The sequence below is a fragment of the Cygnus olor genome, chromosome 2 (assembly GCF_009769625.2).
Source record: "Cygnus olor isolate bCygOlo1 chromosome 2, bCygOlo1.pri.v2, whole genome shotgun sequence".
Classification (NCBI taxonomy): Eukaryota; Metazoa; Chordata; class Aves; order Anseriformes; family Anatidae; genus Cygnus; species Cygnus olor.
The window spans coordinates 97,436,039-97,461,348 of NC_049170.1; the positions used below are offsets into that span (position 1 = coordinate 97,436,039).

The 25,310-nt window shown below is 36.9% G+C and overlaps 1 protein-coding gene across 5 annotated transcripts in view; it reads right to left on the reverse strand.

Annotated features, from left to right (window-relative positions):
* The window catches only part of CARMIL1 (capping protein regulator and myosin 1 linker 1), a 186,989-nt gene that overhangs the window by 79,451 nt on the left and 82,228 nt on the right, over positions 1-25,310 (reverse strand). For all 5 annotated transcript variants that reach the window (XM_040549451.1, XM_040549449.1, XM_040549450.1 and 2 more), the window contains 10 exons: positions 24,275-24,372; positions 23,842-23,912; positions 23,635-23,708; positions 18,399-18,474; positions 16,116-16,204; positions 11,520-11,614; positions 6,947-7,033; positions 3,103-3,206; positions 1,041-1,118; positions 873-949 (listed from right to left, as the gene is read on the reverse strand). In XM_040549451.1, coding sequence (XP_040405385.1) covers positions 873-949; positions 1,041-1,118; positions 3,103-3,206; positions 6,947-7,033; positions 11,520-11,614; positions 16,116-16,204; positions 18,399-18,474; positions 23,635-23,708; positions 23,842-23,912; positions 24,275-24,372 — 849 coding nt within the window. The remainder of the gene's footprint in view (positions 1-872; positions 950-1,040; positions 1,119-3,102; positions 3,207-6,946; positions 7,034-11,519; positions 11,615-16,115; positions 16,205-18,398; positions 18,475-23,634; positions 23,709-23,841; positions 23,913-24,274; positions 24,373-25,310) is intronic.

Consider the following 25,310-nt stretch of genomic DNA (forward strand, 5'->3'; position numbering starts at 1 on the left):
CATATTCCTCATTCCAATAAATAGTGAATGCAAGCTGTCAGAATTTTAACAATCTTTTACGTGTTTAATTTGCTGTACCTTCAACAACTCTGTAACCAGTGGCTCTCGGTTAACTTGGAAATACAATGCCATCAAAATGTTGATTCAACAAACAATCCTCAGTTCCACTGCTGCTCAAAAGACATTGCTATCTAGCTTTTGTTTGGTGAACAACAAGAAATGATCATTTAGACCTGATTAACAGTGAAAATACTTATATCTAACGAGCAAAAGATCAAACAATGTTACAAAAACACTGAAGTTGCCTTTTCACCACTATAAACAATTACTTAACAATGTAGTAGCTTACCCTCAATTAGCTGTCACCTCCAATATGGACTCAAGACATTGATTTGAAGAAAAAGGGAAGCTAATATTACTATGTCCTATGATGCAAGTACTCTACAAAGTCAGTGTTCAGTCTCAAAGACTTTCAGAGGTACTTCGTCTCCAGAAAAAGAATGAAGTAGGAAGGAAAAAAATATAATTTTTAACTGTCATCAAATCATGAAAAATAAGTACTTTAAAAAACAAACTTAAAGAGAAGTCAAGACAGACTTCAAAGCCTGATATTATGACAAAAGATGTATATGGACGTTCTGCTGCATCAGGATCACAAAAAAACATATTAGACAAGGTAGCTTATTTTACAGCTGTCTAACAAAAAGTGGAAAGTGAAAGAAAATCTTTTGCTTGGAATAAATAATACCTCTTTTGTAGAGACCTTTTATAAAGTCTTGTGTTTCTTCTTAAAAAGAAAGGTGCAGCACAAAGCCAAGAAATTATAAAGCAAAATTTTGCAGAAGTTGAGAGAAATGACATTTAAACTGTACCTGTGAGAAAAAAGCGTCCTAGAGAGGCTAAGAACAGCTAGATGCTGAAGACATCCACGAAGGAGGGCTCCACACACCTGGTTTAAAATAAGGAAGATGGATTTTTCTAAGGACAGAAGGTGGGCAACATTTCCTTGCTATTTGAATCTCCACAAAAACCAGCATTACCATATCTAGAGCACACTCCGTGTTGGATAAATCCAGATGGACAAGGGCATTTGGTTGGGCCAAAAAATTGTACAGGCTCTACAATTAATGGAGAAAAAAAAAAGAAAATTATCAGTGTTACTTCTGATATTATGACACAGATTACTGTATCACTACTTCTCAAATACATTTTAGGCTTTTCTTATAAAATTGCACTACAAGAGTTGCATCTGAAACTTCTTTTCACCCAATCAATACAACCTGTTTTACTTTTGAAGGCTATAAGTTTTTTGGAACAACAGGAAAAAACAGTGCCCAGACCACATCTGCCAAACAGTAATCTTAATGTACTTAATGTGAGTTACCTTGCAATACACTTTCACAGGAAATGATAATTAATTTAGTTATAAATACCTTGGAATGTCACTCAGATTGCCATTACATTTCAGAAAGGCTAATTGGTTTGAAAGTTTATGCTAGACCTTTTAAGCATGAGGGAAGCAACTTATTTGCATCTGAAGACTATGGTTAATTCTTTATATCAGCGGTGCATTAGAAGTTTAAGGCAAAATACAGAACAAGTAACCTAATAATACACTTAATATCGATGAATTAAGTACTACATAGACTATGTCATGAAAACATTAATGTACGTAAAAGTTCTTACTATACGTTGCTTTATTGCATTTATTTGCTAGTCTCTCAGAACAATACAGAAAGAAAAAAGGTATGACCTAATTCACAGAAACATGGAACACTCAACTCCACACAACATCCAGCCAAACAGAGAACGTTCAACATTTCTAAAATAGATTCATCTTTCTAAAATTAGGTCATTTTGCCCATATACCTAACCATGCAAGAAAGGTCCCTACTCTAAAAATCCCTGTGCTTCGCTAGGGTTTATTTTAAATGCCAAATAATAGGATTTCTTTGCTCCCATTGGAAAACTGCTCCACAGATTAAAGAGATCTCAGTATTAAGAATCTTTTTCTTTGAATCAACTCTCTCTCTCTCTGACAGACTAAGAAAAGACTTACTATATTTTTATTCCTTAAAATATAGTAGGTAAACTTCAGATATCTTTAACCATTCCCTACAGAAGTTGTGCATGGTCTTCTCTCTTTGAGAATAATTCATTGTGTGTGTCATTTAACTATGTGCTACCTTTTAAATCCTCGTCCCGCTGAAACTTTCATCTCATGTCTGAAAAGACTAGTTCTTTGAATGTGTTGATGAATCTGAAACTAGTAAGATTTGTGAAAAAAAAGTCACACAAAAGTCATAGGCAGATAACGTCCTTAGACTTTAAATGATCAGATTGGGTGCCTCCAGTGTTGCATATTTTAGATGCTTCACACTTAAAGAACTCAAAAACTGACAGTTACATTCACACAACTGTTGATGTAAGAGAGAAGTATGGATGTCAAAAATATGACTATCACATATCAAAAAAATATGTGATAGTCAAAAAACAAATACATACAAACTGAGAACTCAAGTGGTTTTTGTTTTGTTTTGTTTTGTTTTTTTACACAGAAAATAGAGCTGCACCTCAACAGCAACTGAACTAAACAACAGAATTTCAGAAATAATTAAGTTCGTTCAAACAATCATGAGTTTCAATAGCATGTGTCAAGGAGGTGCACAGATTTATTTATACAGACAAAAATAGACAAAACCAAAAATGAATCAAGTCTTTCCTAGTCAAAAGAATTCAATTGCTTTTAACCTTACAATAAAAAAATTGTAATATACATCACTAAAAAGAAGATGAGTCTTTTTAATAGAACTCCTAGAGCATGCTAAGTCTACTGAAACAAGCAACTCACTTGCAGTTTTCTCATTTATCAGTAAAAGCCAAGGACTAAAAGCATGAATGGATTATGGGGATCTGTTTAGTTGCGTGGGGAATTTAAAACTTCTGAGTATGTACTGAAAACAGAGATCAAAATATTTTCTATCCCTACTAAAACTGTATTGAAATAAAGGCAAAAGAGAACCTAAATAAAATGGCTTTGCCCTTCTAATAATAAATTAAAACATCCTTTCATTAATTCACAAATAAAAAGCATGTGCTTACTGAGAGATCATCCCCACGGAGAGCATTCCCTGAGAGGTCAAGATAGACGAGCGTGTTCGCTATCAGCGAGTTGGCACTCAGTGACTGGGAAAGGCTATTCACCCCTGAAAAACAAAACAAAACAAAACAAAACAAAAACCAACAACTCAGTATCCAACTTCTCCAACGCCATAGCCTGCAAGAGCACAGTTTCAGTGAACAAAGTCATACATAAATGTTTAATGACCTCATGTTACCATCACCATACTGCAGCAGAGGAGGACAGATCACGTGGGAGATACAAGACTTTTCTTTGTCACCAAAGACCTGTTTTTGCCTGGGCCAAGTTTCATCATCTGCCTTGGAAACTGAGTGTTCTCTGTGCCTCTGATAAAATGGGCCACAGTGTGTTACAGGTCCTGGATCCACGGCAGAAATATTTTTGCCATGTCTACAGTGGCTTTAACAGTGCAACCATATCTTGAAACAGGTTTTTAAAACAGAATTTACATCATAATGGTAAGGCAATGTCCTCTCTCAAAAAATAACATTTAGATAAAAGTATCTGTGGAAGTAGATTAAAGTAGCTGTGGAAGCCCAAGTACATTAACAATTATAATTTGCCCGAACTTCAAAAGCAACTGACAAGACCTAGAAGTTAAAAATATTTCAATTATGCATTTGCCTGTAATTTCAGAAAAACAGCTAATTAAAATATCAAGAGATGCATTAAGACTCACTTCCTGTTGAGGAAAAATACATGTTTTTCACATTAAAATTAAAAAGATCACATTGGGAACAAACCAGTCAGGGCTCTCTTTCCCCCAAGTCCTCCAACTTTTCCAAATACAAATTAGGATGTGGCTATTTCTGTTATCACCATTATTTCTCCGTTATCACCAGTGACGGGACCCACGGGAATGGTGTTAAGCTAAGGCAGGGGAAGTTTACGCTGGAAGAGCAACATCAGGAAGAGGTTCTTTACCGAGAGGGTGGTTGCACACTGGAACAGGCTCCCCAGTGAAGTAGTCACTGCACCAAGCCTGTCTGAATTTAAGAAGCAATTGGACTGTGCACTTAGTGCACTAAACTTTTGGGCAGACCTGTGCGGTGCCAGGAGCTGGACTTGATGATCCTTATGGGTCCCTTCCAACTTGGGATATTCTATGATTCTATGATTCTATTTCCAGCAAATCTAACTTTCATCTGAGGGCTCTGTAGCTTATTAACAAGTTCTTAATTTATTGTAGAAGCTTATTGCTGCCTTTCAAGTGCTACATGTGTGTAATTCTTACGTAAGTGTCACTGTGTCCTTTAGCAAATGAATTGATTTTCTCATAAGTGCCTGGCGAAAACAATGAAGCAGGCAGGTGTTTTGATCTACTATGCATTAAAGTGCAACTTCTCAAAGTTCCTGATCAGTAAAAGTGGACTGGCATTCAATAGATGGAGCATATCCACTCTTCACTTAAAAACTATTATGAAATGGATTTACCAGTGTGTGGGGGAAGCATCTAGCAAGTCACTGGAAACCAAAATATCTCCCCAGTCAGTGCTCTAGTTTTCCAAGCTTCCAAATATTAAGAAAGATTCCCATGATAGTAGTGTGGCTGTTAGTTTCAGGAGATTTTTTGATACTGAAAAGAACTGCAGCACAATGACATCTTTGCCAAGTCTTGAAACTTTTCTGTTCAGTGTAATTTTTCTTTTATCTTAACATTGCATCGCTGAATCTGTACCCTACCTGTAAAGGTAAACAGCAAATTAAAACTTTTTGAAACTTTCAAAGATCTAAAAGGTCTATTTAACCTCTAGAGCTTCTTTCTCTGGATCCATTTTAGTGAGTCTTCTCAACAGCATTTATAATCAACACATAGAAATGAATGTAATGTACTATGAACAGTTCAGCATATACTATTGAAATACAATTCCGAGAATTCAGGAATTGTCACTGGCTGGGGACAAAGAACAGCTATCAAACAATCCATACTGTTTATGCTTGTTTCATTTTTAAAAAGAGCCAACTGCCCAAAATCAGCCACATCTTTGAAGGCTCAGTCCAAATGATGTGAATGAGGGATTTTTTTAATTAGCCTTTGGCTCGGGTTCAGAAAATCCAGCCCTGTCTTTGAACGAGCGTACTAAAATTTTCCATTTAACCAGAACCTTCAAATCAATAAACTTTTGTTTGAATTTCACCTACCTCGTTCTATACTTTGACAGTAATCTCACTTTCATTTGCAGACAATCTATCATGCTCTTTTACTGCTCTCAGGAGGCTCAGAATGTTAATAGCTCTTAGGAACCTTGAGATACAATATTTGAAGAAAGATCAGCTGGGAAGTTACCATCTGAACTTCCCTTCTCCATCTTAGAAACTTATCTTGAAATAAGGTCAAAACCAGTTAGGAATTGTACAGAATTTCTGAAATTAAAAAGCTAAAAAATAATAATAATAAAAAGTGATGGTGGTGTGGGCACCTCTCTGGAGGTGAGAACATGCTGTAAAAAAAATCCATGTACCTTAGAGTCTACTGAATCCAAGGTCAGTAACGAACCTCCCTAAACAATGTCACTGTCTCCTCTACAGCCAGGCTTCCCCCAGCCAAAAAGAAAACACAAGCAAACAAAACACTTCAGTATTACAAGTTCAAAAGTAGCCTTCCAAGTTACAAACAAATTCATTACTGTCTTCTTAAGTTGAAGGGAAACTGGCTAAGATAGACAGCTTTGCAGACAAGCAAAGAGGTGAAGCTGAGATTTTTCAGGTTCTTCTATAAGAATTCCAATTTTAAGATATCACCTATACTTTTTTAATGGAATTTTTAGGAGCTCCCATGTAGCAATAGTGACCTGTTGCACTCGAGAATAGATAGTTATGGGCTAGTCTGGACTAGGATTCACATAAGGTCGGCAGCAGAGAAGCTGGAATATATTTTCAGCTTTTGTTTACAGACTGTCTTTGAAAAGATCATTAAAAATCTTCCAAATTATTTTTAGAACTTCAAAATTCATTTTTACTGACAAGAATTTTGTTGATTAACTTCATCAAGCTGGCATTTGCTCTCTATAAAGGCAATGCAGCTAGAGGGTTCTCTTGACTCAACAGTCAAAAGCACTTGCTGAAATCATTCAGATCACATGAAGAAGAAAACAGGCTGAACGAACATACCAGAAATGCATGACTATCTGTCAAATTCATGACCATCTACACTCAAGAGTACATGTAAGGTTAGTCAAGATTCTTAATCAGTTGCTTGTCACCAAAAAAAATGGAGCTAGCAATAGAATAAAAAACACAAGAGTTGAATAAATTCTTTTTAATTAAAATGATGAGTGAATAAATTCACTTTAAAAATATATGTATATTTCAACTACTATATCAAATTAGAAACATGCAAATTACAAAACAAAAGTCTCTACTCAGAGCAAATCACTTAACAGGCATTGTCACAACACTTGATTTCATGAAGTAGTCAAATGAAGCAATCACATGAAAAACATTTGAGCGGTTTTCCGAATGCTATTTCGAAAATTCCCTGCGCATTTTTGCTCCAGACATTTTCTGAAGCATAAAAGAAACATACAATTTATTCCAATTCTAAATGAAATCTTTCTTTACTGTACAGGTTCAAACTCATATCTAGGACAAGCAGGATGTTTTTTTTCAAAGCACTGGATGGGATAAAGTACTGAACCCACAGCTCAGCAACTTACAATAGTAAAAAAGCAGCTGCACTGTTTAGAATACACTTATATAAAGTAATCCATTCTGTAATTGACTTAATCTTGTAACAAAAGGTATTATTAAGATGAAAGCCTGAAATTTTTACAACAGAAAAACAGGCATATTTGTAAAGCATACCTTTAGGTGACAAGGAGGTTTTAGATAAATTTAAATGTTTCAGTCCCTTTGGAAGTTTGGCAAACTGGATGCTTAAAGATGATACACCTGGTGGGGAATAAAGAGAAAGCAGAATTTTTCAGGATATTTTTGGTTCAACCATGTGACCTCATATTTTCCCAGCCCTTCCGAGAGCAGCCAGCAATTACACTGGTATCAAATTCAGAGCAGAGCAAACACTGTTAGAGGAGGAACTGTACTCACCGTAGGGCTCAAAATTATACTTTTTGTGATAATAAAATTTTGAAATTACTGATTTTGTCAGGATCCCTTCTTTGCTAACCACTGAACACACAGTGAACTTTGTTGTCACTGATGTACTTCTTAGTTTAGAAACTATATAATGCACACACACTTTTGAGAAGGAGTCAAAGACAAGATATACATGTCCAACAGTTAGTAATTGGGAATTCTGGAAGCTTTATGGCTTGGCCAAAAAAGAAAAAAAAAAAAGAAAAAAAAAGTAAAAAGCAGCTAATAAATAAATAAATAAACCCCAACAGTGGTAGTTCACATGAAACTTCAAAACTTTTTGTTTTAAAAGGAAGCAATATCAAAGCAAGAGAGACACATACATATTAGCTAACACTGACCTCTCTTCCTCAAGTAACCCCCCTCTTTGTTAAATACAAGAATAAGAGGTTGTTCAAAAAACACAGATACACACCAGTCAGCTGAAATAGTCCTGTGGAAGAGTATGCACTCCACATAAAAGAAACTATGATACAGGTACAGTGGCTGAGGACTTTCCCTGAAAACCTGAAACCTCCACCAAGTTATAATGGCCCCTTATCTTACTTCATTACAGCAGTCTGTAAGTTACCAGCCAGTACACAGACTTGGAAACATTACAATTGTTTGGGATCAAAAACAGTAAAATATGATTAGGATGCTGACTACTTCAGCACAAATCCAACAAAAGAAAAAATTGTCTTTTGATTAAAGCCCCTTCTCTTGGTATCCAAGTTCCACAGTCCATAAATATAATCCCCAGTTTAAGAAAGACTGAAATTTGATTAAGAAAGCACATCCTAAGTAACAATTGAATCACTTTATGAAATATTTATTATAGGATTAAATCAACATAGAAACTCAAGTCTTAACCTGAGTGTGAAATACAGTCCTCTATTGCAAATCACTTGGCACGAAAAGAGGAAAGAGAAGCAAGTAAAGCCTTTTACTTGCTCCAAACACAATTAAATAAAAAAGCTGATACTGTTCTCCACATAAGCAGACATTAAACAGGCTGGTGGTATGTCACATACACGTTTACTCTACTTTTACCATGTTCTACTATCAATAATGAAAGAGAACGTATATATATTGCTGACGTGAAATTTTTTGTTGCAGGGTTGTTGTTTTTTTTTAACCATCTGTGTAAAAGCATATTGTACATGCTGGTCAGAGGTGCATCTTCTATGCAGCTTAAAACAACATGCTGTACTTTATTTGTATTGCCAAAACACTAGATTGATGATGTCTTGGCATCATTTACTGTAAAACACAATGGTAACGATGTCTTTAACTTTCTGCAGGAATGCATCAAGTCATATTAACAAGAATTTCATTCCTAGCTTGCCTACTTCAATAAATAAATACATCTTTTTAGCTCCTCTGAAGGAGAATCAATCTATCTTAATACAGCCTCAGAATTTAAATTGTGATTGATTGTTTGTTCTTGTTCAGCTGGTTTAGTCACAATATATAGTTCCAAACTCAAGGTAGAGTTCTGCTGGCAAAAGAAGTGAAAAAGGAGTACAACGAGAATCACTAAGGACATCATAAGTGTAATTTTTGTTACAAAGCGTTTTGGGTAAGAGGTGCAGCAAGTAATTTTACCTCTCCATCTTTACATTTAGCAAACAATCTACATACTTCCTGTCACTCCATCAAAGCTAAAGAATTTTAACATCTTACCAGCACTGGGGGAGAAGTATCTGCTATGTTTTAAGATACAGGAATCAGGTGCAGAAAAGATAAAGTCTGGCAACTCAGGCCCTAGGATGCTCTTGAAGCAAGCCATTTTTGTTAACCTAACAGAGCTGAGCTCTAATAGCAGAAGTAGACTTCAACACATCCAACCACATAGATTTGTTTTCGAGTATTTCCAAACTTTAGCTTGTTTTTGTATTATTTTTCAGAAAATAAGATCCTAGTAAAGTCAAAAGCAAAACTTCCATCACTTCAGCACGACTAGATTTTAAAGACAAGATTAGTAACACTTTCCAGGTATTCGCCTCACAAAAACTGACAGTATTGTTAAGGGAAGCTAATCACAAATTAAGAGGCTGCTCTCGGTGCAAAATCATAGCTTGTAAACACTGCTTTATATTTCAAGTGAAGCTAGGTCCTATGTCTGAGTTAAAAAGAACACACTTCTCATGCTATTCGAATACAGACAGCTGCACTAATATAATAATATAATGTCTTTTTGGTAATCAATAACATACAAACAGCTTAGTGGCTTGTGTTTGTTTTTTGTTTTTTGTTTTTTTTGGTCTAAGCAAGGGACAAGGATAGGTTCTTCTCCATTATTCACACAGATCAGTGTTGTTTCCCTCATTAACAAAATAATCTGGTTGTACTCCTAGAGCCCGAAGAGGTGACTTTTCTGGATATATTTTCTAAAATCCATATGTTTACATAAATCTTCATTATGCAAGCTTTTACCTGTGAAATGATCGCTGCCCCTTCGGCTTAATAAAATCAAATCTAATTTGCACTCCGTGAATATCAGATCAAAGGACATGAAAATCCGTCTTAAACTAGAAAACTGTAATATTTGCACATTGCAATTATAGTTAATTTCCTTTTAAGTACCCATATAACTTGGGTAATTCTCTAACTAAAAGGTCAAACCATAATTGGATATGATAGAAGAGACTGAGATAATGATAAATTTCTACTAATTTCTCCAAGTTGTACCTTCTGATTTTTTTTTTTTCAATTTTGTATGTGGCTACTCCAAAATTGCTTGAATAAATGGCTTTGCTGCAAAGAAAGTACCCACACTGATATGCTTAAAAAATATCCCTGCATTGTAGAATAGCTATTGAATGCTTTGGTCACTTGTTTTGCTTCAAGATTTAAAACAAATGAACAAAACAAAACAAAAAACATCAGAAAACCAACAAACAACAAAAAGCCCACCACCAAACCTAGTTCTTTTTAAAAGAAACCTTTCATAAAACACAACCTAAATACACTTCTTTAAAAGTAGAATCAATAATATGACAGCCTTTTTTCCAACTTGCAAGAGAAAACATTGAATAATGCAGTTAGGCCTGCAGCACACTGCAATAATAATGTTCTGCAGCAAAGCATTGGCTTTCACATGATATGGAGTTCTCAGGAATCAGGCAAGGGATATTCAGAAGAGTTTAGCAATTCACATGAACAATTTTAAATGAAAAACTACTCTGAATGTATTAAAAGCAAAAATATTTTCATACTTGTTTCTGGTAAAAAGGAGAAGAGATACAAAAGAGGGAGAGGAAAAATACCCTTTGCATCTTTTTTCCCCTCACCGAAATGAAGAAAAAGGAGACACTCCTACAAGACTGTGTTAACAACATTCTGAGTCAGTCAGGTTGTAAGCAAAATGAACAATTTTTCCATTTTGAATCATGTCAGCCAAGAGACTGGAAAATTTTGTCAAAACAAACCAAATAAAACAAGAAAAGGTTCACTGCATAAAATTTCTATTTTACTTCTGGCCCAACAGGAGCACACAAGCTAGTCTGATCCCAAGAACATGATGTGCTTGGAATGCATTAAGTGAAACAAATGGAAATCTCACGTGGGCAGCGCTGAAGGGTCAACGGCAGACTGAAAGAATGTAACCTTATTTTAAAAAATAAATGCCCTGGGTGAAAAGAGAGCAGACAAGAGAGGGGAATGATTTGATTTGATATGTACTGAAATCATGCCTAGCAGTGGAGAAAAAGCTGGACTATTCAGCTTGATTTTTCATCTTGCAGAGTCAACAGTATTCAGCTACAGAAGGATGCCAGCTATGTAAGTACTATAGAACATCGCAAAGAATTGGCAACATTATGGACTAGAACAAAGCTGAAAAAGAACAGCTTCAATACCAGAAATAATTATGGAATTATGGCTAAAATAAAAAAGCAAAACCATCAGGAAAATATAATCCAAGCAACAAAGTTGTCTCACACTTCAGCTTTAAAGTGATTACATTGCCTTTAAAAATATACATGTATAAACCATTTTATTTTCTCTCTAGCTCTAAACATTCACTGCATTCCATCTTCTTTTAAAAGAAACCTCTATGAAAGTGTAATGAAATCTAATGAAATCCACGGTTGGTTTAAGACATTTAAATACTTCTCCACAAGCTAATGGATATGTAATAACCAAAAAGAATAGCAATTCTCAGTCATTTGTGAACAACAGATATTTACAATGGCATTACACACAGAACAATAACCTGTTATTCGGGCAAAGCTGAATGGAGCAGCAGTAATCCCCTTATTACATTTGTAGAAAGAGGAAAAGAGAAATGTCACAGTACCTCGGTCTTCAAGCGGATTGCTAGCAAGGTTGATTGTATGGAGTCCTGAGTTGGGATTGTGGGCTAGGGCACTGGCTAGTTTCTGTGCAAAATCTCTGGAAGAAAAGAATACAGAGGGAGAAAGAGTTCTGTTGTCTCCTCTGTCAACAGCACAATCAGAGGCTTAAAAGTGCCAAACAACTAGCAGACAGAAGAAGCCAACTTACCCTACTGATTCTTCACAGTTTTAAACAATGCTTATCTGGCTAATCTGCTATCTTTCAAAGCAGGTTATATTATTATTTGTTTATTCTGTAATGTAAGAGACTGAAGGTCACTCTATCAAAGCTCAAGCTACTTTTGATAAAGATCTGATGGTATAAAATAGGAATTACACAGATTTCTGTCTTCTCCATGCAATGCATGGGTGGGACATATATGTTAACTTCCATACCATTATCTCCCACACTCACAAAGCTAATCCTCCCCCCTCCAAGCTTGCAGCAACTCTACCAACACTCAAACAGACAGGCCTTGCAACATATCAGAAGGTCAACAAAGCAAGGGTATTCTGATCTTGTAAAACAGTAGGAACAGCTCTCTCAAAGAACACCAGGACACTGAAACTGGTCTTCGCTTGTTTCTTTTTACATTGAGAAGCATCAAGATTGACCACAGACCCAGCAATGTGTGCCGAGAGAGACTGATGAGATGTCAGGTTGCATAAAGCCCCTAACAGCCAGGTCAGTTAGCACAGATAGCTTTGAACTTTCAACTAAGTGTCATAGGTAGCTGTAGAGCATGACCAAAATCCACTTCCCCAAAATCCTGTTCCAAATCCACTTGAGAGGCAAGGGAATGTTACCCTCTCTGAGAGCATTCTGCTGTGGCTGGACTACCACTACTCACAGTATTAAGTTCAAGGCTGGCTTGGTTTTCCTACATGACAACACTGACAGAATCTGGTGGAGACATATTCCACACTTTATGTCAGAAGGCTGTTGGCTGTTATCACCTCTAAGCCAATTCCTCAAACCTGTCCTTGTACCTACTGGGAACCATTCATGTATTAAGGGCCTAACCCTACCGTGCAGTTATGTTAATCTGAGACCATACTTTCAATGTTCTTGTAGTTTATCTATGTTAGACATTGAGTTAAGAACCAAAAAATATCCCTTGAGCTTCCTTCACACAGCAACCTTCTCTCTCTTCCACGCTCTGGAAAAGAGTGGATATTGGACAGTTATAGCCTCATAGCTTTGGGCTCTCTGTTGTTGCAAGGTGTACTCAAGTACAGAGACGTTCCAGGAAAGTTTAATTTCCCTTCGAAACCCCATTTCCTTAGAGGGACTACTGAGGGCAGAACAGGTTCCAGTGCTGCAAATGCAGGATGACGAGCTGCCTTTAGGACAAGCATATTCTTATCCTGAAATACAAGCAGCATGTAAATACAAACACTCAACAATAAATTCTGTACTTAAATCTGTGCCACCTGACAGGCCTCGGGGTATCCTGCTTTGCTACCTGCTGCTTCTGCAAAACACTATGCATCTCCTGTAGGTCCTCTATTTGCCAGCACTCTGTAGATACCCTCCAGCAGTTCAAATGGCACCACATGTCTATGCTAAGGCAACTGAATAAAGCCCAGAAAAGCACATTGAGTTTTTGAGTTCAAATAGATTCTTGTCATTATGTTATTCTTCCTACACCTCCAGGCTTGTTTACAAGCTCTGCTATGGCTATTGACACCAATATAGGCAGGGTCACCAGAACATTTTTGACAACTTGGGTGTGTGTGAACTCTGTGGCAAAGGCACAGCATATCCATTGCCACCAGAAAATGGTCGATTACCTAATTTAGGGTGCATTAAGTTCTAAAGTTTTCTTGTTTTGAAAAAAATGACACTACTAAACCTCTCTCTGAGCAGCCTCCGCCAGCAACGGAGGGATCTGGGCTCTGCTCACAGGTCGACATCATTGACATTCCTTCCCTCTGTCCACTCAAAGTCCTAAAATCTATTGATTTTTATTTTATTTTTATTTTTTGGCTGCAGACTTCAGCCAGAGTGTGTAATATAAGCCTGATGCTTTCTACAAAGCATCAAGCTCACCCTGCATGCATCACACAGCCATGCTTGCATAAACTGAGGATACTCAGGCTTGGAGGTAAAGCTTAGAAAAGGTCCAGTATAACTATACATGTGGGAGAGGAAGGATATTTCACCAAAGGTAAAAATAGCACGGATCAGGAAATCTCAGACAGAAATTCCTCGAGATCTGTCTAGACAACATCTCCAGAACAGAGAAACAGAGGGTGTGTGGGGGAGGAACTAAGGTGATGTAAGGATACTCAGAGCCCATCCAGCAGGGGAAGATGAGCTGCATGCAGCACCTCTCTCAGAGGCCCTCCTCATGCCACTACGGGCACCTCTGTTCCCGCTCTGTTGTAGCAGCCATTCCTCGTGGAACAGGGCAGCAGGGGTCAGTGTGGATGGCAGTAGGGACAGCGTGCAGAGTACTTAAGCACAACAAACAGATTATTTTTACCAGCTCTTACAGACAGGCCTTTCCAGACTGGAGAATCTTGTTATTTCATGGAAAAAAATATTCTGGTTATCACATATTCGCCCATTCCTCTAAAGCAGCTCATGGACATGTAACTCTTTTCAAGCTCACTTGTTCAAGTCACCCTGAACTACTTTCACTGAAATCTGGACACCACCTGCCTCGATTAGCATCCTAACAATTATCAAAACATTACTCTTTATGCATTAAAGCCATCCAAAATAATCTAGATTGCATTATTTAAGTCTGCTAAAGAAATAGCAATGGGAATGATATTTTCAAGAACATCTGAACTGGCAGAAATCTTATCATACATGGGGGCTTCAGTTGACAGCCCACTTTTCCCCAACAGCAAGTCCACACTTGCCTAGTCCTGTGTCCTTACTACTACTACTGTATGACAGCTTGCTGTCCCATCAGCTGGGAGGATGACAACTATTTATGGATCCTTGTCCCACCCCAAATCACAGACATGAATGCCTCGAAGTAGAAAAGAATGCAATCATCTTAAACTGACCCTGCCACCAGAGGAAACATGCTCTTGCAGCTGCTCAGGTGTTTCTGAAAGCATTGATCTTGGTAGCTCTTTCTCAACACTGGCCTGGCAGTCTGTCACAGCTCATTAAAAATGGCTGGTCGGTGAGCTATGTGACGTGAAGAAGCCCAGTAACAATAGGATTTCCTCCTAGCGAGCAGATATGATAACTGGCAAAACTGACAAATCGTCCTTGACAAAAACAGACAGACAGTGCTGATCAGAGCAGATACACACCAGGGCAAAACGCCAAACACTGTGCATGTAGATGGAGGCATGAAAACCAAAGTCACAGGTTGATGATCTGTCAAGTCGTGTTATAACTGACACCAGCTCCAAGTTATAAGTCACTGTAGGCAGCGTGCAGATGTAAGTCAATATATCTTTTGATATTCATGATTAGCACTGTGTTTTGTAGCACAAAGTGCAAGAAAAACAAGATTAAAATCAGGTGTTTATGTTTGAATGACAGCTTTTAAGGACACTGTGATCAGGAAGTTCGGGTGTAATTCCAAACTCCACCACAATTTTCCAGTGTCATTTAGGCAATTCTCTTCTAAAGGCATTTCAGTGCAAAGCCAATTTTAAAAAAGGGTGAAAAAAACAACAAACAATGGAAGAGGAGGCAAAATAAATGATACCACAGCATTTCCCTGTGCTTGTTTGCTTTTTTTTTTTCTTTCTTTTTTTTTTTCCTTTTTTTTTTTTTTCCCTTTGGTATAATGCTCTGCTTCTCCCACTTTTCCACTACTTTGTTTCTTAACACAAAAATTCATTAGTACTAGAGCTTATCTTGTCTACATAGTCTTGGATGCTACTCTAACACTACAACAAGCTACACATACTTCCAATGGGGCTAGTTTGTAACTTGAACTTTACATCTATTTGCTCTGAAGAGAAGAAGGAAAAAAATACCTAGTAGCTATAACTTACTGTATTTAAAACACATGCATTAAACTGCACATATTACCTCAACATGCTTTTCTTTTAAGGCTATAGCAAAGGATTAAACAATCATCTACTTTCTTGCCTCTTTAAAAAAAGTTGCTAAAGTAGAAGTATTACTACATTTGAACCACAAATGTAATCCTCAAAAGATAAAAAGAGCTTTCTTGGGAATGAAATCATAATGTGTTATACAAGATGGAATGATACACTTTTTAACAAAACCTTGAGCACTTTGAAATGACAAAAAAGTTTTCATGCTTCTCTTGGTAAGTCTACTTGGAGAGGAACAGTGTGAGCTGATTTAGGGTTTATGCTCTTATCCAGCCCATTTTGCTCCACTTAACCCAATTTTCCAGGCTGAATCTTAAAAAAATGTCAGTTTAGAGGGATTTTCTGGACCATAAGGAACCTCTAAAAAAACTAATGACAAGTTCGTGACTACAGACTCCTCAGAACAAGCTAGACATTAAGCTTGAGCTTTTTTAATTTTTACTCTGGCTAACACACATCACATCGTTTTTGCTGAGAGTAAGCAGTATCTAATGCAACATTTTGAAGAAATTACTTACGTTCTAAGCCCGGCATTCTCTAATACCAGTTCTTCCAATCGATTGGACCTACTCACCACTCGCAGAATCTGCTCACAGACATCAGTGGACTGCCACAAAAAAGACGGAAGAGTGTTAAAGAACACAAACATAGAACATATGGTTAGTTAGCTAATTATAAGCTGTACATCATAACAGGATCCGGTCTATGAACTGCTTCTTGTCCTACATAAATAAGAATACCAGGAACATCCCAAAGACAGTCAGATGGCTAGAGAGGACATCTGGAAACGACTCAGAAAAACAAAGGGCAAACTAAAAGTGAGTCATTTATGAAACAGGCCACCTAATCATAAGGGGCAGATTTTTAAAAATTACAGTAAAATACATTAGAAAAACACCAACCCCAGACCCTGTGGCTCAGAAAACCACACTCATGTAATTTTTGAAGAAATCTTATTCATATAGATGCTAATACCGCAGAAGAAAATTACACCTACTGCAATGGAAAATAAAGCCTGACCAAGAACAACAACCGAACACTGAGAAAGATGTTTTAAGGCTGACAAAAAGGAAACAAAAAATTCAAGAGCAAGAGCACTCTAGCTACATGTCCTCCAAAGATTGCTTAGGGACGAGCGTTGAAGGGTGACTGTATTTCAGCATGAGTTCTGCCAGCCTACACAGAATAAATCACATCTCATGATCATACTCCTGCTAAATTCTGGAATTTGCACAGACATTTACAAGTACCATGATCCAAACATAATAAAATGGTTTGCTTGCTGTGCTCATTCAGACAGAGATAAAACCTCAAGGTTACAAAAGCTATACAGTGAGCTTTGTATCTCATCATCTTTTATTATAATCTCTTATTTTGACTCTTAGTCTTTTTTTTTCACAGCACACACTATCTCACATTCAGATGAAGTCCAAAGCTGATCTTTAGTCATGATCATGAAGTGCTGAAACTATTCTATGTCATCCACCCTTAAAATCTGGCATTCATACTTGGGATATCTTTGTCTCTAATGACAGCACGGCATTTTTGAACACTCTTTTAAACTAGCTGAAACTCCTAAAAAGAAAAAAAAATGCTCTAGCACACAAAGAAATCTTATTAATCCTTTACACAGTAAAGGTGACAATGTTTTCTAAAGATTGACAATTCAACTATCTCTCCAATTATATCTTTGCCTTTCATATTTTAATAATTCAGAAGATCATCATGGTGTTTCTGCAGCAGAGTGATTGCAAGTGGAAAGTTTCATGCATGCACAGTAAAAACACTACAGATCATGTCTATCAAACACAATGTCAGAGTGGGACTCACAAAGCACAATACATTCAATGGCCTCTGGATATGTCTGACCTCACACCGACCCTCAGCAGTACCCCTGTGGCATGGATTTACTGTCCAACAGTTTGTATTTTCCTGTATTTTTGACTGAAATTTGAATGTATGGAAGATTAAGGTTTTGTTTTGTTTTTTAAGGACTGATGCATTTTCAAGATTGACAAAGTTTATTTGCTTATTATATAAAAGTTGCTAAAAAATCGCCCAAATATCTTATTAAAATAAATAATATAAGAGAAAACAGTTTCTCAAACCACTAATTCCACCTGTAACTATTAGCTTTCAGGTTTAGTAGAAATAGTGTATTTTCATATATTTAAGAAGTCACTTAATTACTTATTTTCTTGGCATTTTCTTTGGTTGTCCAACTTGTTTCCCCACTTTTTACTTTTCAGAAAGAATGCTGTTGGGGAGGAATATCATTGTCACATGTCACTACATACTTATTACTTAGTTTCAGGCAACTGGGAGATAAAAATCATCAAGATGCGATGAAAATTACAAGAAAAGCCTGCTCCACGATGTGAGGTTAAAAAAAAAAAAAAAAAAAAGAGTCTAGGTATTTTCTAGGTATTTTCCTTACACTTCCAAAAAGCAACAGATATTTCTACTTGCTTTAAAGTTAGTCTCCTGTTTAGTCACTTTGTATTGTTTGAGGGAGCTGGTAACACCTGATAGAGCAGCTTTACAAGCTACCATTATGGCCAAATAAACTTTTCAAACTTTATTCATGTGAAATTTTGGCAAGACCTGGCTCTCAGTAGTGTTTCTATGGCATGAATGAACCATCCAACTTTTTATATTTTCCTGATACAATTAATGGAGAAACAATTTTCAATTTTCAAATAAGACTGCCCAGTCGTATTTACCTAAAAAAAGTTCACCTTAAAAAATGCAATGGCATGCTCTAAGGCACTGCAGATATACAATTTCAATTTGTTACTTACTAATTTCAGATCCTTGGAGGACAGCTTTGTAAACCACTGATTATACTCCAGAGCAGCAACTATAGGTATTAAGTCTCTAGAAAAAGAAAAACACTTTTACACACATTTCATATAACTGTCAGTTTGGGTCATTTGAAACAGCCTCTTAAGTGCTCTTCATATCTAATTCCTTCTGCTTTTGCAATGCTAATTGACTGCCATCACTATTACAGAAAGCTCTGCATTCCGAAAAAAAAAAAAAAAAAAGAAAGAGAAAAAAAAGAGCGGCTGTGTGTCTTGCCTGAATTTTGATACAAATTTTTGACTGGCCAACTGACATCCATTCTAGCATGAATTTTTAAACAAGAAATTTGTCTGCGTTGCCATTCCTACTTTTAGCATTACTTTTTCTTCAGCCTCTGACATATTTAAGCTTCTTAATCACCTCTAATTATAATTGAGCGTGACGCTAAAAAGCTTTTTGGCAGTCTGATGATTTAATATAATCCCGTGACTGAATGCTTCTAGAGAACATATCCTTGTCTCATCTCTATAGTTAAATTCCCCTAGGAAGCAGGAGACCTGCAAAAGGATAATGCGACTTTCAGCACAAACCCTCCTTAATTGTAAAAGGGATTTCACAAATGAAATTCTAAATTATTCCCATTTTCTTTATTCCAAGCCTCTTAATTTGATCTGCTCCCCCTCTGATAAATTCCGCCAGTAACAGACATTGACAAATGCCATGTCTGCATGCCACCCCCCAGCAGAATCATTCATCAAGCACAGGGAGACCACTTAGCAGCACTGCACTTGGATCATTTATACACAATGTATTAAATACATATATACACCCACACTCAGACTCAACAGTTACTTAGAAAACCCTTGCCTTTATAACAAAACAAAGAGCTGTAATGTACGTGAACGTACATGATCAGCAAAATAGTGTCATGTGTGCCTCAGTTTTTGCAGGGACAAATTTTAAATTATTAGCTTTTATAAGCTAGTACCACCCCCAAGCGTTTCACTCAGGACATATGCAGGTAGGCACTAAATATGCAGCACCTTTCTCACATCTTTTCCTTCTTCCTCTCCTTCACTTTCCTCCATGAACATTCAGACACTTCAGGGTGATCACTAAACACATAGCAAAGCCAAGAGACGTGGCAACATCATATGGACAAACCTTCCACAGGCTATATTGAGAATCGCGGTTGCTGCACTTGGAAGTACACGGAGGTGACAGTAAGAAGCTGTGGCACTCTGCAGCAAAAGACTGTAGCCTACCAACTGTGAAGCTCCCAAAAACACTTGTAGAGGAGATAAAGTGTGGAGTGTGTGGTGCCCTTCAAAGACTAAGCCTACCTTCCACGTTGTTTGCAGCACGCACCAAGTCTCATTGTGAATTCATTTCTGTCACGGTAGTCTTACAAACTTCATCAACTATACAGATTTATTTCCACTTACCACCTTTTTTTTTTCATTACACATACTCTCTTTTAATTTTAAAGAAGTGATTGACTAGTGAGATGTTAGGGTGGGGAAAAAAAAAAAAAAAGCAGAGGTGTTTTCTCCTTAGGCTGTGCAGGCAGGAACTTTGCTATGGAGTCAGGAATGCCTACACACAGGTTTGTTCCTCCTTTCTCTTCCCCTGGAGTGGTCAGGTGAGAAGGTAACGAATTAGCAGCTTTGATGCCCCTCTTGCCAGTGCCTTTGCCTTGGAAATGGAATGAACATGAGAGTCGGTTTTCAGGCATAATTTGGGTTTATCCTCCCAGTGGTAACCAGGCAGCCACAGCTTGTGGTGGATGCAGCGAGGCAAATGCTGGACAGGCTGAAGGCACTGTCATCATCCTGGTGGAGCAGTGCTCTTCTTGCTGTGGACAGCCACCCCAAAAGGGGCAGAGAGCACCACCAGTGGTTATATTTCAGCGGCGGGCAGCAGCTCAGTTCCTCCAAAGGAACAGAGGGACAACGAGCAGCGATTGCTGGCTGCATGTATTTACACTACCAGGGAGCTGGTAAGCCAGCTTGGGCGGCTGGCTAGAGCCCAGTACCTCCTGGGCAGGAGGGTGACTGCAGGCAGAGCCTGCCTGAGGCTGTCCCTTTCTCTCCTCTCCTTCCGAGCCTGGGATGAAAACAGCCAAAGGACAGGGGGTGTTTGGAGTTAGCGGAAAAAAGCTGCTGCACTTTCAAGAAGTTAAAGAAATGTTGCTACAGCAGGACAGGAATATTTTAAAATAAATCAAGCCTGCTGATTTGCAAATTCTCATCTTTAAATAGTTTAGTCTTCTGCAGTATTCAAGGCCTGTTTGTTCAAACTTTAGACAAGCACAGATACTGGCGTACTTCTAAAACACCAACTGAAGGAAAAACCAAAAACAACAAAAAAACCACCTCCCTTCTTGCACATGCTTGAAGACAGTGGAACATCTGCCTTTCCTGCAGTATTCTGTCTAGAAACTTTTGTCTATCAAATTCTTCTTCACTTTACCACCCAATTTTAAAGAGAAAATTTAATAGTTAAACAAAGTTAAAGGAAGTTAAAGTTATATAGTTTAATTTTATTTTTAATTTTGTTTAAATTTTTGAAGGTGTTTCTTACCAATGAGGATCCTTTTGGAATTTACCTCTACTCCTTCTCTTACTTTAAACATATCTAACCTTATTGTACTTATTCTTGAGTTTTCCTTTTCAAAATGGTATACTGCTTTTTTCACTTTATTTCTATTAAATTCTAGATGTGGTACTAACAATGATCAGAATTCTTCTGCAATACAGTAAGAAAGAATGCTAATGACCATTTCCAAAAGCAGGGACATCTCCTAACATTCCCTCACCAAGTTATATTGAATTGCTTACATTTATTTATTAGTCTGCTTGCTAAATTACCATCCAGAATAAAGTAAGATTTACAGAATGTACAAAATGTAAATCTGTGCCATCTTAAATGAAAACAGATTTTGTTCTTCTGGAATGCAGAAAATCTCTCCAAGCTTCAACAACATTCAAACTTTGCCAGTGCCTTCACTTTTTTTTTTTTTTTTTTTTTTTTTGACAGTTCAGTCCCCCAGTGTATTTAAGATGACAGGAAATCTAAACAGTGCAAAGAAAAAAAACCTAACTAATCACACTTTTCTGACAATATGTTTGTGAATATCCAAAGTTTTGAAGGCTAAAACATAGATGAAAATTGTGCTGCAGATTTAACTAAGTGCTATTTGCCTTTTTTTTTTTTTTTTTTTTTTTTTTTAATGTTACACAATTATATGGTTCACAGCACAACATAACTTCAGATAAAACCTCGGAAGTCATGTTCCCAAGTGGCAAGCCATGTTATGCACTCTGAGTGTCAGACACTCTGGGAACTTAAATTCATCTATAATTCATGCCATCTTATGTTGACCTCTAACAGAAATACTTTCCAAGGGAAAAGCACAAATTGTTTATTTTTTGCAATGCATAGCCCTTTTATCTAGATAACTGAATATTCATCCTATCTCACTTCAGAGCTACTCCACAGCATGAAGTGTACAGTTTCAGTTATCTCAAAAATCAGGTGGACAAGATATACAAGTTTCTCAAAATCAAAGAAACATCGGCATGTTGTTAACGTATACTATTCTTTGCTAAATATCTGACAAAACACTTCCATACACTCTTGAATTATTTGGGATCTCAGATCCTAATTTACATTTGTAATAAATAACATATGGTTTTCACTTCCTAAAAATAATAATTTTTCTTGAAAATTTCAATCTAGAACCTTTTTCTCAGTTCCAGTCCCAATACTAAGAAATTATAATCTCAAATTGGCTTCTAACACATGTAAATGGATCTAAAGTTGTTTTGAATCTTTAGACTTACTTACACAATCATGAGGCATTTAATAAAAACTTTAATTAACAACACAAATATATTTCCTTGGTGATGTGAATTTTGTAAGGTATATTTCAATGAAAACCTTCAGTGAAGCTATAACTCACTTGAATTAGCTAAGATGCTTTAAATACTTAAAACACTTCTATTTTTCATTAATAAGTAGTATTTTTCACTCCTAATAGCTTGTTCAAACATTAAATTTCTATTGAAGATGGGTATCTGCAAGTCCCTTTTTCAAGAATGCCCTATGTTCTTCTCAGCACAATACTTCTAACCATTCTTAAGTTCTTGTCCCACATTTGCTTGTGCTAAACAGTACTCCTTTCCTTAGCTTCTCTCCGCAAGGCTTAAGTGACCAAATTCTTTGGCTATACCTGTCATGAAGCCCTGCAGTCTGCCTTGAGCTACCTCTGAATTAGCCAACATGGGTACTAACATCACCATGGAATTCAGTATGGACAGTGAAAACACCACAAAAGGTGAGTAAATATACAACTAATTTTTTTATATTTTTTATTTTTTGGAGGGGGGTGAGTTTACACACTATGTAGCTTAAAGCTGCAAAGCACGCTGAGCCAAAATACTCTTATTTACCAACCTCCAAGTTCAGCCTTTCTGTTGCATTTTAACATTGTACCTCTGACAGATTCTTAATTCTTCCCTTGGGTTTTCCCAAAGAAACAAACACACTGTCTTATTTACAGTTTCTTTAATTCGGCATTTTTCTTGTATAATGATTGACTTTAATTAAGACTCTTTACCATTTCTTCTTACTTAAATATCTTCAGATTCAGCTTTCATAGAATCCAATTTTCTCAGCCAGATAAAATCAGTAAACCAAATACAACACTTAGCTAAGTTTCAGCATCTTATAGTAAAATTACCCTCAATAAATGCCTTTCTGGAAGTACACATTTTTGATAGCATCTTTTGTCAGTGGAGAAACTACTGGCTGGGTTTCAGTTGAATAACTTAAATCTTCAACTGACTTGCTGAAAAAATTAATTTCCTTTACTGTATACCCCACGAGAAAGATTCTGAAAAAATAAATACTACATAATTTCCTTTTTTATTTTCCCTGCCAAATGTAGTTGCATGTTTTCTATCTGCTATCTTTTTGGAGTGCTTCCAGTAGCAAAATATATTTATCTCCACAATGAAATGTGCTCTTTATGGGGCTTTTGTGTAAAAACAGCATCTTTGTGCTGAAAACTAAAAATGCTATAGATGGTCGTTTCAGAGGTCTAGACATTCAAGTGACAGCTATGGGAGTATCAGACTTTAGCAAGGACAGGCAAATTCTATTGGAAGGACAGGTTAAGAGACAAGGAAAATTTGCTAAGTATTAGCATGATTACTGCATATTGTTTACCTGTGGTCAAGATGGCTGAAGTCTTGCAAATTCAGCTCTCTTGTATCTTGTGTCAGATAAATTGTGTCAACATCCTGTTAAAAATACATAACCAAATACATCTTTATCAAATGTATTTCCTCCCCTCTCCAACTATTATGATTCATCTGCTCCTTCATCATTTGTGCAGTTAGCTGAAATGAGCTCCAGCGCAAGACTTGTACTTACCCACTGTACTTCTTCTCTGTAGGGAAATCCAAGCCAATCACACACACATGCATACATCTGCGAAAAGCCTCCTAGAGACAACCCAAGAGAGTATTTAACATAATCGTAAAACAAACAAAAAGACATCTAAAAGTATATTTTAATACTTAGTATTAAAGATACACCCAGACTTTCAAAACTCACTCTCTTTTTCTCTCAGAAGTGTGTCCATCGTGCTGCTGAAAGAAACTGAAACCATCCTATCTTTGTAACACCCGGCAGGTTGCAAGAAAGCTTAAGATATTTCTTTCACCTACCAATCAGAAGTCTGCTCCATGCTAATTACACCTTAAAACTAATTACACCTTTACAAGCTTCTACCAGAAATAGAATTAGACTTCCTGACACTGCAATTCCAACCTTTTTATATTTGAGCCTCTAAATTCATTCTCACCACAAGGTCCAAGTTCTGCCACTGTCTGACTGTCCCACAGGGCCTGGAGATTAGTCAGTCTTTCTGAAGGCTCCATAGTTACTTTTTTCATAATCCTCCTGAAAGCAAAAGGGAAAAAGTATTCATGACTTTAAAATGTTTTTAAACCTGTATCACTATATGCACCCACCAATCTCATTTATTTCAAGTATGGTTTTAAATTTCCAGTTCCTGTGTATAAGAAGTCTTACCATCTTTAATACAACTCAATTCTCTGCCTAAAAGTCAAACATATCGTGATGCAAGTAGCAGGAGTAACATTTATTTGTCTCTTCTTTCTTTCCAAGAATTAACTCTGACTTCTGGAACAACTGAGCCCATTTCTGTGACAGGATCACTCAAGCTAACTAGACTTGTGCCCCCCGACTATGACGAAGATGCCCAAAATAGGAGGAAGACATGGTATTACTGGCTACCCTGAAACTACTGCCATCTACCCAAATGCTTTTATGCAGTGAAAGCCTCATGGTGTGAAGAGCTACAGAGCTCACTGAGTAGCTACCTACACGTGGCCTCTAAGCTGCACTCCTAGCTCTAATTGTTGTAATTTTTAGTGTTCTTCCTCTTCTACACAAAAACACACTTTACTTGGTTTTAAAAATTTAAAATATCTGCTCTTCTGAATGACAGAACAGTCTCAGATTCCAGAATTCCATAAAACAGAAGAAAAAATTAATAATAGATATTCATAGGAGAAACCTCTTTCCCCCTTGTTGCCTGTTCCCATCTTATAACACCTACAGAACTCCAACATCCTCATTTTGGAAAGTTATGCCATTTGAGAAAAGAGCAAGAAATTTGATTTCTTTCCTAGGAACCAAGCAATCTATATACTGCTATAAAAAATGCCCCAGCAATGTTCTCCAGAAAGCCCAGAAAAAACATGTATACAGCTCAAGGCCTTCACAAATGCTGACAAAAACATGCACAGCCTTGCGGCCTTCTTCATTCTGCTCCTTTTGCTTACATTTCTCACATAATTACTGCGGTTTTATGG